Raw genomic sequence first — 15,926 nt, forward strand, 5'->3', positions numbered from 1 at the left:
ATTTGCATTTATAAAAAATTTTAGTAAATGAGACAACCGTACCCTGCATGCTGTTGTTAGTGTGGCTGCCTAATTATATCATCTTTGGTTTCCCTATCTCCCATTTCTTATATAAATTCTGGATTGTGTTAACTGAGATTAAATACAAAGCAAAACAATAAATTATAATTATATACAGAAAATTTTCTTAAATTCTAACTGTAGAAAAATTACCTGAGAAGTAGTAAACCTGCTCAATTAACAGGAGATATGTAAACAGTCAATATGGCTCAAGGCCTAATATAATTTTATATTACAAAATTATTGAGCATTACAGCTCTGATTCATACTATCTAATCACGAAATTAAGTAGTTGCTCAGACTGAGCATTTGATGGTTGGGAATTATTATAACCAATGGCAGTGGATCTTGGATTTTAAGTTAGTCAACTTCAAAATGGTATTCAATTAACATTTACAATTTTATGAGACTGTATTTAACAAAGTTAAAAGGATGCAGTATGCAGCTGCTACAAGATTGGGCAATAAATAAAGCTTGATTTCATATATTAACTTCATAAGGTAACACTAACCAATTGACATATGTCAATGTTTAAAGAGGGAAATGCCCTTTTGAATTTCATATGGTCAGGTAATTAACTGGTGCATATGCAAATTGAATGCCTTTAAACACAATCAATCTGAAGTGAAAATGCACTGCGAATATTGAAATTCATCTTTCTTTTCCCTTTATACAAAGCTTTTTGCATCATAATTTTGCAAATAATGCATCTGTAATCCTGATTTCTCTTCCCTTTTTCAATTATGTGCAGGTTACATCTACTGCAAATGAATCCTATTCATACACTAGATTTACTTGTTCTTTTATATAGGAAGTTCTTTTAATATATTATTTGTTTGGGATTTGATATAAAACTTAAAATAAATAATATTTTAGTCAAAATATTGTCTTACATATATACATATTTTTTTTGCTATACAGCATCCAGTAACCAATTTTTTTTGAGAAAAGGAACTATTTTAGGAAATTCCATACCAAAAACTTTGAGTTTGACCTTTGCTATCTGAGTAATAAATTGTCTTGTTTCCCCCGTAAAGATCACAGATATGAATGAGTACTGTTTATAGCCAAAGCTACTCAGGAATTCAGCCAGATCAGCCATGACATCAATATGGTGACTAGGATTGAGGGAAAACTACTAGGAGTGCCAGCATCACTAACTGGATTTATTATAAAAGCTGCTATCATGGAAGACAATGGCAGTTCTGTTAGAAATGTTGGACTGCTTTGTTGAATGAGAGACTGCAACTTTTGTGCTTCTCTCAAACAGGTTTCAACTTGAAGATAAGTAGGATGAGCTGTAATTGGGTCAACTAATACTATTATGTTAGACTGGAGAGTCAGGTACAAAAACACATCACATTCAGCTACCTTTACATGTTCCCGGAACTTCTCGGCAATCTTTTTCAACACAGATGGTTCTATAGTGTTGATGGCATCCACCAGTTGATCAACCTGCTTCTGACTATATATAATAGTTAAAGCTGCACCTAATTAAAAATAAAAAAGAAATTAATGGAAAAGAAATATAGGGCAGTGCCTTATCACAAGATATGCAGCACTATGTAAATTGCCATATAAGCATCCCATAAGAAGTATGGTGAAGAAATATGAGGTTCATATAGACTGTGTTGAACAGAACATCCTTCAACCCCCCACCAAAGTTTGGTGGGCACAGCTACTGCTGTTTGCAAAAACTGTTGCTGACTACAAATTTGCAACTAGAATTTATAGTCATTCAACAGACCAAATGAAATCAGTGAGTCACCTGGCCTGGACAACTATTACTTATATCAAAGAAAGGGAAAGAGGCCTAAATATCCTTGAAATTGGTCTATTAAGGATTCAAGTGTTATTAAAAAGGTATGACAGTACAGAAACTACTAGCAGGTAGTGAGCATAATTTTATAAAATGGGCAGTAAAGGAGAATTTCAGTTGTCAAAGGTAAACGAAAGGGCTTCAATTTTAAGATGTGGGTGAACACAGCAGGTTGAGGATCCTCTTAGGCTTTATCAAGTGGTCTGGCAATTTTAGGTTGCAGATACAAATGCTTTGTGGGAAATGTTAAGTGGATTATCCTGGAAGCCACAAAAATGCTCCAGTGTTAAATATATGCCAAATAAGTGATATAATCACTAATATCACTTATTTGACATTTAGCTTGCTAAGGTGGTCTTGTCTCCTTTGTAGTATGTGTTTTCAAATTACTGATTTGTGAACTAAACTGTCAAAATATAAATGATTGAATACAATTAACAGATGAAGGAATAAAGGAGGATTTCATCTACTGGAGCCCCATTTCATCATTTCAATAACATCTAGGCAAGTCCTTCAAACCCAGCCCTTGTCAAGTTTAAGGATAGAAACATAGTTGGTCTTGAAAGAGAAGTATATTTGCTCAGTGTCATATCATCATATCAAGTTTAGGTTACTGAAATGCTGTGTCACTTGTTTGATTTTGGACTGTGATGCCTTGTAGTTACAAAGATTAGTCATCAAAGGAAAAAAGAGAGGATTTCAATTATAAGAGATGGCGACTATAGCAGGTTGAGGGACTTTTCAGTTCACAAATCCAGCAGCTTGAAAGCATGTGCTGCGAAGGAGACAAAGGTCATCTCAGCAAACTATGTGCTTTTGTAAGTGATTCCAAAAATCACTTTTATCCCAATGTACTACAATGTCGCAGAAAGGAGTCAATGTGAACGGAGAGTACCTAAACCATTTACGATTTGCAGATGACATTGTGGTCATAAGCCACGATCCCAAAGAATTAGAGGAAAATCTTAATCAGTTATGCACAGTTAGTAAGGATTTTGGACTAAAGATGAATATGGCTAAAACAAAAGTAATGATGAACAAGTATGCCACGGAAAGGGAAATAATGATTGAAGGAGCAGTAATTGAAAAGGTGGAGTCATATACTTATCTGGGACAAGTTATTAGCTGTAATAATGATAAATGGCTGGAAGTCAAGAGAAGAATAAATTTTGGATGGATAGCATTCAGGAAATATAGTCACATACTGAAGAGCAATATCCCAGTTTGTCTGAAACGTAAAATAATGAACCAATGTATACTCCCCACCATGACTTATGGAAGTGAAACTTGGGCACTCACCAAAAGAATGGAAGAGAAGCTAAGAACTACACAGCGAAGAATGGAACGAATTATATTGGGAATCAGACTGTTAGATAAGAAGAGAAACACATGGATTAGGCAGCAAACTCAAGTAAAGGACATTCTTATCAAAACTAAAGAACTAAAATGGTCTTGGGCAGGACACATAGCTCGAAGACATGATGACAGATGGACTAAGAAAATAACAGAATGGTACCCAAGAGGAGCTAGAAGAAAACCTGGAAGACAAAGGCGGAGATGGATAGATGAAATTCATGAGTTTTTGAGTAGTAAATGGATGGCCAGTGCTCAAAACAGAAGGAACTGGAAAGTTGCTGGAGAGGCCTTCATCCTGCAGTGGATTGAAAATGGCTGATGATGATGATGATGACTACAATGTCAAAAGGAGGATACCAAAATAGATAACAAGAAAGTTGTCAGATCTTATACAGCTAAGGAAACATGGAATAGTTACAGATTACACACAACACTTACACACATGAGAACTACAACTAGAGTAACAACAAAGGAACCACTAGGTGGCATTTATCATCAGGAGTAAAGGAAGGGTTTTTGCTTTTGTAAAAGTGACTACAGTGGTCTCAGATTTTTTAAATTCTATACAGTGGGACCAACTGATGATGTTATCAAGGAATTAACCTTGGAAGCTACTAGGCTTTTCATACGAACTAAGAGTTCAAGATTTAAGCCCAAATGAATGTCATTTGAACTAATGAGACTTGTGGCAGAGAAGAAAAACGCATAGGATACATATAGATTAGCAGATGACATAGTAGCATACAATAGATATAAGCTGGTCTGTAATCAAGTTACAAAGGATGTTAGGCAGGCAAAGGCAGATTATGAGAAATCTTTGACAAAGAATGCAAAGAAAAACAGCAAAGATGTCTTTACTTATATAAACTCTAGAAGGAAGAGGATGAATCAGATCGGTCTACTTGATATCATTGGTTTGACTGTTAATGATGCTACTCAGATTCACTAAATACTCGTTCAGACAAACTGAATGTGTATTTAGCATCTACACATGAGGAATTCTGTAGGGAAGTGGAGAAGAGAAGCTCGTTAAACTAACAGGGAGCTAAATTATTTTGTAATAACAGAGCAAAGTGGAGGAGAAATTGTTGAAGATAAACATAAGAAAGGCATCTGGAGTGGATGGGATCTATCCAGTTTTCTGAGCAGTCCAGACAGGCTGCCAGAGCAGGTCATGGGGTCTTGCCAATGATAAACAGGAAGTTTGCAAGCAGGGATAAGGAGGTGATTATCCCCTTGTATAAGGCAGTGGTCAGGCCACACCCTGAGTACTGCATACAAGTCTGGAGGCCTGATTTTAGGAAGGATGTAGAGTTGCTAGAATGAATACAGAGAAGGGGAACAAAAGGGTGCTCTTACCTAGAAAGGCTTCAGTTCTGCAAATTGCAGTGTCTTGAGAACAGGCACCTGCAGGGAGATCTGATAGGGGTGTTTAAAGCCTTGCCGGATTGAGTGAGCTGAATGTTAATGGTATTCTTCCTCTTGCTCCAATTACAAACCTGAGGGTTCATAAACTCAAATTGAGAAAGGACAGTTGTAGAACAGATGAGCAGAAATTTGCTTTTATTAAATTATGCATTAGGGTGAAAAAAATAAAAATACCATAGATAGAGGATTAAAAAAAACCAAAACCTGAGTATGAGAAATTGCTAGTGAGAAGAGAACAGAATGGAAACAAGGATCTCTGGCTATAATCATGCAAAAAAAAAAGAAGACAGTAAATCACCATGGATGTCCCAGATTTCAAATAATGAAAACAAACAATAAATACTTGAGTAGGATGTAGTTAAAATGTTGTAAAAACTTTAGCATTAGTAGAGGCATATGATGCAAGAAAGCAAGCTTATTCAGCATCAGCCAAAAAAAAAAAAAAAAAAAAAAACCACTCCCATTTCACCCCTCCGTTCGTTCGAAATACCTGTCCAGTTGAGCTTTCTTGGCCAATCAGCCATAAATAGCAATGAATGGGTGTAGTTATTCCTAGAGAGATGCTCCTTGTTATAATGTAAACAGAATGAAAAGTTTCATGCTTAACATTTTATATTCTGCAGGTTTTTTTTTTTTTTTTTAATTCCATTGGTGGTTAAAAACTTTTTTTAATCATTTATGAGAAATTAGAAATACAGGCAACCCCCGTATAACGTGGTACTTCTACAACACGGTTTCGCTCTAACACGATTGATAAATTGCGGAAATCCTCGCACAACACGGTACTTACATAATGCAGTTTTGCTCTAACACGGTTAGAGAATTTTGGTAAACCTTCCATAACAGGGTATTTTTGAGCTTTTGTGCAGGGGGTAACCCTGCTATTATGTTGGATGCAATTTTTCAACATTTCCGCTCTTTTTGAATCCCCACTGTTGACTCACTAGTCAAAACAGAAATTGAGAAATCCCTGTATTTTATTTTATTGGAAAATTCTTGTTTTACGTGCTATTGAACTTGTGCTTGTTGAACTTGTGGAAAAATCTAGATTTCAAAGTTTTATTACTATTGGATAGCACACCAGGCCATCCAAAAGATTTAAGTCATCCAAATGTTGAAGTTATGTTTTCTGCCACCACAGTTGTACTAGGTTAATACAACTTGTTTCATTCAGCCATTAGATCAAGGCATTATATCCACCTTTAAAACTCATTCCATCAGAAAATCATTACAATGGATTTTGGAAAAAAATGATTCCGAATCTATTGAAGTAATGGAGGCATGGAAACATTTCTCAATTGTGGACTGTATCAGAATCATAGCTTTATTGCTGAAAGAAGTAAAACTGCCAACATTAAATGCATGTGGAAAAATGTATGGCCAGAGTCAGTTCATTCAGAAAATATGATCAAACGGGCAAAAAACGGAATCAATGTGATAGTAGAACTTGCTACGTCGGTAGGAGGGGAAGGTTTTGATGATATGATTACTGAAGCCCTTGTGGGTATCACAGTTTATAGAATCGCCCTTCTCCCCACACCGGCTGGAAAATACCCGAGTTCAAATCCTTCCTGGAAACTCGGGGTTTTTCGTCCAGCAAAACAGAAAATCGACCTCACGACACAATTTATAGACAATATACACAGAGTAACATGGCCTTAGTTGCTGATGCTCCTAAAAAAATAAAAAAAGATATGATTACTGAAGACGCTCAAGAATTACAGGTAGAAAAAGAAGTTGGCGTAGCTAATTTGGTGCAAATGGCATCGGAGATAAAATCAAATCAATTCAGATCATGATATCACAGATGAAAATTCTAAACTTCCGAATTTTACACTAAAAAGCATAGGGGATGGCATAAAGTTAACCGAGCAAATTAGAATCTTACTTTTTTGAATGCAGATTTTTGAATGAAAGGAACCCAAAGTTCAAAAGGGAGCTTCAAAAATGCTTAGTTCCATATGATAAAATTCACAAAGATTTATCAAGCAAAAGCAACAAACCCAGATTACTGATTTTTTTTTTAAAGAGAGCAGAAGATACACGAAATCTAGAATGGTGTATTTTTGTTAGCTTTTGGAACGTAACTCCCCTTCTTGTACTTTTTCTTAGTCCTGTATAACATGGTTTTACACAACATAACATTTTACAGGAACCTAATAACTGTGTTATGTTAATATGGTGTGCTACTTTGATTTTGAATTAAAGATACACTTTGTTATCAATAAAATTGATTTTTCTATTATTATTTTTAATAAATAATCCACAGTGGTTGATACAGCAGTAGTTGTGGTTTCATTGTACATCTTAAGCTATTATTGTACTTGTGTATTGTGTCTGTACAAGTATGTGGGTTTAGTTTACAGGCCAATTTCCATGTTGTGCATGCTGATAAATCTAGGATAACTCATAAGAAAAACACTACTAACTTCACCTGTGATTACTAACTATAAATTTGTCTGAAGAGGCCTTTAAGAATTCCCGTGGTCTCCAAACCTCTCCAAAACCATTATACTGTCATGGAGGATAACGGATAGCTCTTAAAATAGTGAAGGAAATAAAGATTCAATTTTTAACTCATAATATGAATCATATACATACAAGAAATGACTCAGTTCTTTCATCAATAAGTTATCAGTTTCCCAAAATTCTTGGGAAAACCTTTAGAGGTAAGGTAACCAATAAAAAGATCAATTTATGGTTGATGAAATGTAGATAAAAATAGAACATTGACTGTAAGATGTTAATTGAACCATTATAAAAACTATGTACAAATTAAGTGAGCATACATAAACAACAAAAATTTAAAGTAACAATTTAAAAAAAAAAAAACATACATACAAGCAAATGGTATCTGAGACTTATGAAAGTGGTACAGGTAAGATTATAGATGTTAAAGAATGATTTGACTACATCCTGCAATCCTGGATCAAGCAATGAGATAAATGCATTGCTTCAAAGGTGGACACTTTTAAAAGCAACATGTTAATCTGTGCAATTAAATACCATAATTTCCAGACCCATAAGATGAACCCAGGTTTTAGAAGATGTGAAAAAATAATGTTTTATTGCATATATTTGAAATACAAATATAAGTATATGAATCTTTTTTGGTTCATTCTGATGTATACACAAAATGTGTAAAACATCAAATACATATACAAGAACCCAAAAAACCCATTGTCACACTCACCATTACCAATGTTTTAGTCAGAACTTTTGCTTTCTTCAAAGAGCACATCATCTGCCATCAAGTGCACTGCAGATTCCACATTTCTTGAAAGATTTGGTAACTGTCCCATGTTCCACTAACTCCCATGAAATTTTCATCCATTTGCACACTTGGGAAATGGCTAGTCACTTTATTTGTCCTGTTGGCATCAAATCATGCTTTTGTGCTACCATCTGTTTGGTCTGCTCCTTTCACATGACTGGTTTAAATGGTTTGTTAATTGTGATGTCCACTGGTTACGGAATTGTTGCTTCTGTAATGTGTCATCTGAATTGTTCACATACTAAAAGAACTAGCTTTTCAGAAGGCCACCTTGACCATAATTTCTCTAGCCACAACTTCATTCCCTTTTCATCCATCCAGCCAAGAACGTGGATGAAAATTCCCCAGAGAAATTCATCTCCGAGCATAGACTTATGAATATTAAAAATGGTTGTTGTTGTTATTTGGTTTTTAGGAGCATTAGCAACTAAGGCCATATTGCTCCGGGATATGCGGTGGTCATTCCCTGACCTTTCCGCATCCTCCGTATTTGGTGGTGACGGGCTTGAACCCCAGTCTAATCAAGAAGCATGTGCTACGCACTGCTGCTCCTTCCCACCTGGCTATGGAGGCGCCCCATTAAAAATGGAGGCAGTTTTCTGCCATCAATACGACATGCTAAAATAACAGTATAGCAGCATTGCAATAGTGTTGTCTTGTGGCTGGAAGTTTTAGCACCTTTAACATCCATGGTCTTGTTTGATGGAACATTGAAAGTTGGGGGAACTTTGTCCATATTACTTATCTTTCTAAATTTGAAACATGATTTCTTCCTTACCCTAACCACATCCTAAAAATGCCGAATCTTGTTTTGTATTATTCTGGTTTTTGAGTATGCATGCTTAGGTTGTGCCTCTTTATAAATTTATACACCAAGTTGTTCCAGCAATCAGTCGTACCACATGTGGCCTTCTTACTTTGAATATAATCATTTTTGTAGACATGGAAATTCCTTTTTTTTCCCCTCCCTCTATGGTCTGCTATCCAGTTTTTCACCTTTTCTTCCAACTGTGGCCATTTTGCAACATGCTTACAAAATGTATGTGTCTAATTTTTAATTCTTCCTCCTCCTCCTCTTGCTTCATCTACTTGCATATCAGTTTCTCAGTTGGAAGAGGGGGATCGAAATGTCTTTTGACCTTGTTTTTGTGATTTTTGGCATAATTTTGCACCTTTAGTTTGAAGCCAACAGTATATCTTATACAGTGTACTTTTCTACCTTGTACCCATTTCATAAGGACTACAAATTTATAAAAAATTAAAACTACCATAATGCATAGAAAGAGGAGCTACTAAAGAGATTAATCTCTCTCTCTCTCTCTTCCCATTGGTGATTCACTGATTTGTAGAGGGGAATATTAATTCTTAAAGGACATGGATAAGATCAATCACACGATTATGAATACTGCTAATTCAGACTGATTTCACTTATTGCTGCACATTGGGAAGGTAGTCGGTGTCTAATATAGAAGGTAAGGCACAACTACATGGTAATTCTCAATAATCTTTTCCAGGAAAATAAGGAAGGTTTTTTTTTTTTTTTTTTTTTTTCATGGAAATAGAGGACAAGTTCTAGTGAAATACGCAAAACTCTCAAATATGCTAAGTAATAACCAGGGGTGGCCAATATTTTCTGCAGTGTGCCACATACAACATAAAGGAATTACTGCATATACTGAGCACTCACTTCAAATAAAAAAAAAAAAGTAAACAATTTTGTTTGTAAAATAAATTTAATCATGATTAATGAATAAATGTTTATTGTCACAGAATTTGATGTCATAAGGCTAATCATGTGTGTTAAATTAATGCTAAAAAGTGGTAAATATGAACTCTTGTTCATATTTACCACTTTTCTTGTTCTTGTTGTGGGTCATGTTGAAACATAGTTATAATTTTTGTTGGTAATTAAAGTGGAGTTCAAACTATATTGAGGTAAACTCCTCTTATTATTTTACTATGCAAAAAATAAATATAAGAACAAATTACATGTTTTGCAATTTTTTTTTAAACTTTTCATTTTAAATCTTACCACATATTGGACAGCAAGATTCTGGAGGAATAATTCTTGTACAGTGTACAGATGGCAAAGGTGGGCAGGTAACATAACTACACCTTGAGGATGCTATGCCCTCTGAAAAGAAAAGTAACAACTATCAAAAAAAAAAAAAAAAAAAAAATTATAGAAGCTATCTGAAAAAAGAAAACAAGCTGTAACTTTGGGATTTAGTACTGAAGTAGCAACATGTTGCTATTTCAGCACAGTCACTTATTGTAATCTGAATAAGTTATTTCTTTTTATGATTATCATGAAGTACTCTTATGGCAAATATAATGTTTAGATGGATTTGTGTCAAGAATATGACATGGGAAACAAGAAAAAAAAAAGTCATTCTAAAATTTCAAATTGAAAAGTAATTAAATTGACCGTCACCGCACAATATCCTGGTGGGAAAGAATTGCAATGGGGTGCTATAATATTGTTTTTGCTCCTGCTAATTTGAAATATATTTCTGAAACTGTATTTAGTTTCACCTGCTAAAAATCAAAAGGTGGCACCTACATATGGCAGAGAACTTAAGATAAGATATATAAATAAAACAGTCTTGTTGTCATAAGAAACCAGGTCTACAATGCATTTCACACAGAAGATCAAAAGACACTGTCTTTATAAAGACCTTGTTTCAGAGCAGTTGAAAAAAAATTTGTTAAACTATTAAAAAAGACTGGTGGCTTAAATTGTTTCAAAGATCCATTCTGCCTCTTTTGAATCCACAAATTCTGTCTCTCCTCCTTTCTTCCACATTCATTATGGAAAGAAGGGCGTCTCCATCATCCCGAATCTTTTAGAAACTACTTTTCTTGTGTCTGATACTATTAACCACAAGGATTAACTTGACCTGGTTTACCTTTATTTATCCTCCGCATTTGACATTTCACCAATCAGAGTTTCTGTACCTACTGGAGAAATTTTATGGTATACAAGGAAATTTGCTCTTTTTCATTAAAGAATCCCTCCTCCTCCACAAAAACCTTCTATTACAATTTAAAGACTCCTTGCTAATTAAAGTGTCGGATGGAATTCTATAGGGTGGTATACTCTTTCTGCCCTTCTCTTCTCTGCTTTAATCCCACCTATATTGTTTATGCTAATGATATTAAAATCTGGGCTATCTCCACTTCAAGAGACACAGCAAAACAGCTCATTTATTAGTTGTTGTGATTACCAATTATTTTAGCCTGTTTGGCCTTCATACTAATCTTGAGAAGTGTGCCTACATCTTTCTCCAAGAAAACTTTCCCATTTAATCTAATTCTTATTGGTTCTCAGCTTAATTGGTTAAATTTGGGTCATGACCCAGGGTTTCTTAACCCCTAGGTCGTGACCAAAATTTGGGTTGCCAAGGTTTCTAAGTAGTTCATGAGGCATTTGAGAAAAAAATATTAATTTGAAAAAAAATTAAAATATTTTTTATCAAAATTAACTTTTTAAACTTTCAAGGAAGTAAAAGTAGGTAAGGAATTTTAAATATCAATTAGTAGTTCATTTTATATCCATTTGAAAGTATTACATTAGTGCATGTCACAAAACATGTTCACCACGAGAGGCATTGCACAGACAGACAAACTGGTAAGGACATTAGTTCTTAGACTGACAAGCACTCACGATATGACACTATTCGTCATGTGGGTGAAGAATTTAGCATGTGTTTTACGGACCTTGCTGATGGGTTGTATTTTTTGTAACTATTATTAATAAACATTAAACAAAAATTTAACACTTCAGATGGCAAAATGAAAACATAAAGAACAGTTTTTGGATATTGGCTTCACATTTATTAATGATCATGGACTTTTCAAACCACAATGTATGCTATGTTGTATTGTTGAAGCAAAATAAACAAAAAGACTCTTTCAGATGAAACATAAGGATTTCATAGGAAAAGAACAAAGTGTCTTTGAAAGACATGAACAGAAAATCAAATGATACCTCCTGAGTGCTCCTACCCAAGCTTTGTATATTCTGTGCAACAAGCTACTTTGGCATCTTATTATGTTGCTTGGCAAGTTGCAAAGTACAAGAAGCCACACACAATAGTGGAGGAGCCTACTAACACAGGCTAAGTAAAGACTGGCTATGAACACATTCCTTGAACTACAATGATAGAAAACTTAATTGGATTCCACTTAAGAAGTTGCTTCACATTAAATCTTTAATAGGTGGTTTCTAAACACTTTTCAAATGCTTGTCAGGCCCCTTCTATTTGGGATAATGTTTTCTGGCACATTTTCCCCAGGAGTACTAGACAGAATCCATCTTTAATTCCTCTCTCCAATTGAATCTTTTCTCTTGATAGGTTCTTTCCATATCCATTGCTCAAACTTATTCAGCAGCTCAGTACTGACATATTTTTATTCTCTATATACCACCAATAATGCAAGGAAACTGCTGACTCCATCCATTCTTTTAACCTGTAGGCTAGTGTGTTTTTATTATTATTATATGATTCTTGATGTAAATAAGACTCATTTGTTATTAATTATATATCACTGGGATCTGATTAAACCCTTCTGGCCTTGGCTGTATCAGATATGTTGTCTCCAGTCAATTATGTATTCATCTGGCACAATGAATAAACAGATATTTATTTATGTAATTGTAGAAATCTTCTGTTAGTAGTATTTTATTTTATCTTACTTTACAAATTTTTGTTGGCACTTTCCAAAACCTTTGTTCCACAAACATAAAAATATATATTCATATGTAATTATGTTTTTATATATATGTTTTCATGGAGATCATTATGAGAGCAAACGTATGAAACATAGGTAACTCTGAAACCTATGAAAATATAGGTTTTAAAGGTAAATTTGAAACAGAAACTGCCAATCAAGACAAACTGTCAAGATGTGATAGTTTGTCTTGATTATAGAGTGAAAATGAAAGTAAAAAATATGTAAGTTTAAAGTACTAATTCCTTAATGTTATAATAAGCACTTATTTTCTGAACATAGCAATCCAATTTTAGCAACAGACCAACAAATAAGCTTCTAGACTTGTTGATTCTAAATTTTGTACATCAGCATTTTTTCTTTGGTAATAGTGAGTATATTGTTTTTACTAATTGATAAATAATAGGTTAATCTAATTAAATTTACAAATTCATTATATCAGTTCTACAAGTAACTTAGTTTGATGAAAAATGTGTGGCAAAGAAATAGGTCAACTCTTAATAAACTAGAAGCAGAATTAATGAACTTCTGATTTTGTTTGTACACAGTTTAGGAAATTTATTGACTTTCCTGATGGGAAAACTGCAAAAAGAATCAAATTAAATGACAAATATATAAACATAATAAACAATGAAAATTATATATTTTTTACATTGACGTTTAACTCACTGCTTTTCTTTGTCATTGCTTGAATATTCCAAGAGCCATAACTTATTTTCTTTTATTAATTGTTCTTTTATTAATATTATCATTATTATATAATTATTATTACTGTCATACAGTAATAAGAACAAAATTTAAACTTACCAAACATATTACCAACTGTCAGGCAAGTTCCTTTGTAGTCCAATGGAACATGTTCTGCATATACTGCACACTCACTGGAATATGTCTCACCATCACGGCCACAAATAGGTCCTGACACATTGCAGTGATTCTGAGAACAATAAGCATACAAAAATACTATATAATTCAGAAATTTATTTATTTTATTTGTTCATAAAACAACTGAAAAATTTCATATGTGCAGCACATAATGTGCAAATAAGTGGGATATACAGTAAACTCTTTAAAATCTGGCACTCTTTGGGATGGAGAGGTGCTAGATTTTAAAAATTTCCAAATTTTAGAGTGGTATACCTAGTGGTTGAGCAGTTCAGGAAAAGCACATTTCAATGAATATTAAGGACTAACAACTGAACTTATTTACATCTGTAAATATTTATGACCTTGAAGGTGGTGCAAGTGGTTAAAAATGTATATAACAGCTTGTTAAATATAAACAAATGATGATATTAAACACAGTCACAGCAAATGTTGTCATGTTCTACAACAGTGTTTCTCAACCTTTTTTTAATTATCACCTCCCAAAGGGCTTTTTCTAGACATTTTTTTTTTAATCACCCCCCCATGAAATTTTAAACAAGAAAATACTTTATAATTACTCTTTATTCAATGGGATCCCTGAGCCTGATGCTTCTTAGCTGGTGCTTCCATAGCCATGTGGGCAGGAGCAGCAGTGCATAGCACACGCTTCTTGATTAGACCGGGGTTCGAGCCCATGACCACCAAATACGGAGGATGCGGTCAGGGATGACCACCACATATCCCCGGAGCAATATGGCCTTAGTTGCTAATGCTCCTAAAAACCAAATAACAACAACAACAACAACAGCTTCTTAGCTAAAAGTTCAATGTTTGGTATGATGTTATTAAGTTCTAATGTCTTCTCTTGAACGTATATCAATTCCGTTTCCTTCCTTTGTTAATATTTTATTTACTGAACTAACAACACTTTCAACCATATAAGACATTGGAAAACAAGAAGTACTTTGGCCATTTCAGACCATATTGTTGGATAAAGAAGCTTAATTGTTTCTGATCCCCACAACTCAGCCATTCCACCTTTTTCGAATTTATATTTGCATTCTTTGTTACATTTCAATTCAATGAGTTCTTGAATTTCTTCACTAGCAGACCTGGCATCGTATCCAATTGTATATAACATCCATGACTTTACTTCAAAAGAAAATAAATCTGAAAATCTATTTTTCATTTCACCTTTTAAAGAACACAAATGATCTGAATAATTCTTAAGATCATTCTCGGTGAGAGATTCATTGATTTCAGTTAACTCTTGCATACCATGATATTGTTTTGTTGTTAAATTACTTTCAGATATTTTCAGTTTTTCAGTGAAGGTTTTTAATACGCATTTACAGTCTATCACTGTAATTAATTTCCTCTTTAAGTTGAAGTGATACTTCATTAAGTTTTCGAAAAATCCAAACCATATAGTATATTGCTTTTGTGTTTGCTGATCTCCTTTGCTAAATCTGTCTCCTTCGCTTTCTAAAAATCTAATTATCATATCAAAAAGGTTTACAAATCTTGTTAGACAGTTTCCTTTAGAAAATCATCTGACTTCTGTATGTAAAAGAAGCCTTGCATACTGTTCTTCATTATCAACACAAATTTTTCTGAAAAAGTGATCATATTTGCTATGTGACTTTATTTTACTGATGGTTTTATTTAATAACTACACTGAGAGATTGATAAAGAACTGGGCTAATATTTTTTGCAACCAGATGATGTCGGTGCACAATGTGGTGTATTGCAAGAACTTCGGGACATACTTCTTTTAGGTGGGCTATGAAACCTTTATGTCTTCCAACCACGGAGGTAGCACCATCGGTGGCACAGGATACAAAATTTTCCAATTGTACTTGTTTTTCATTAAACCATATTTTTAAAGCAACAAAAATGAATGCTCCAGTACATTCAGTTTCTATATATTTTACAAACAACATCTATTCTTGCAATTTACAATCATCATTGAAATAATGAACGTATGCCATTAGAAGGGGCTTATTGTCAGTAACTGTGGATTCATCAATCTGAATAGAAAATTTTCTCGTTTTTAGTTTGTCAATTAGCTGCTCTTTAATGTTAACTGACATCTCATCAATTCATCTTCGAATTGAATTGTTGATCAATCGCAATGCTTTTAAAATACTGGAAGGATTTTGATGCCTCACTGTTGAAATTAATCTTTAATGCGGGTCTTATCACATTCTCAGCAACTTTGTAAAATAATAAGAAAAGTTTACCTCAATATAGTATGTAGAACACTTACGTTCTATGTACTATATTGAGGTAAACTTCTCTTATTATTTTACAAATATTGATATCAGTGTAGAACGCATTGAGCATTAAGTTCTGGTTCATACTATAAATTCTAAATTTTCTGTTTAT

General features: G+C 33.9%; 1 protein-coding gene across 2 annotated transcripts in view; it reads right to left on the reverse strand.

Annotated features, from left to right (window-relative positions):
* Window positions 1–1,076: 1,076 nt before the first annotated feature.
* Window positions 1,077–15,926, reverse strand: part of LOC150079482 (reversion-inducing cysteine-rich protein with Kazal motifs-like) — a 275,557-nt gene continuing 260,707 nt past the window's right edge. For both annotated transcript variants that reach the window (XM_090382723.1, XM_090382722.1), the window contains exons 20-22: window positions 13,479–13,608; window positions 9,970–10,071; window positions 1,077–1,550 (exon numbers count right to left, since the gene is read on the reverse strand). In XM_090382723.1, coding sequence (XP_090238849.1) covers window positions 1,138–1,550; window positions 9,970–10,071; window positions 13,479–13,608 — 645 coding nt within the window. In that variant the 3' untranslated portion in view covers window positions 1,077–1,137. The remainder of the gene's footprint in view (window positions 1,551–9,969; window positions 10,072–13,478; window positions 13,609–15,926) is intronic.

This window comes from Mastigoproctus giganteus, chromosome 10 (genome assembly GCF_048544385.1).
Source record: "Mastigoproctus giganteus isolate SK-2022 chromosome 10, ASM4854438v1, whole genome shotgun sequence".
In the NCBI taxonomy this organism is placed as follows: domain Eukaryota; kingdom Metazoa; phylum Arthropoda; class Arachnida; order Uropygi; family Thelyphonidae; genus Mastigoproctus; species Mastigoproctus giganteus.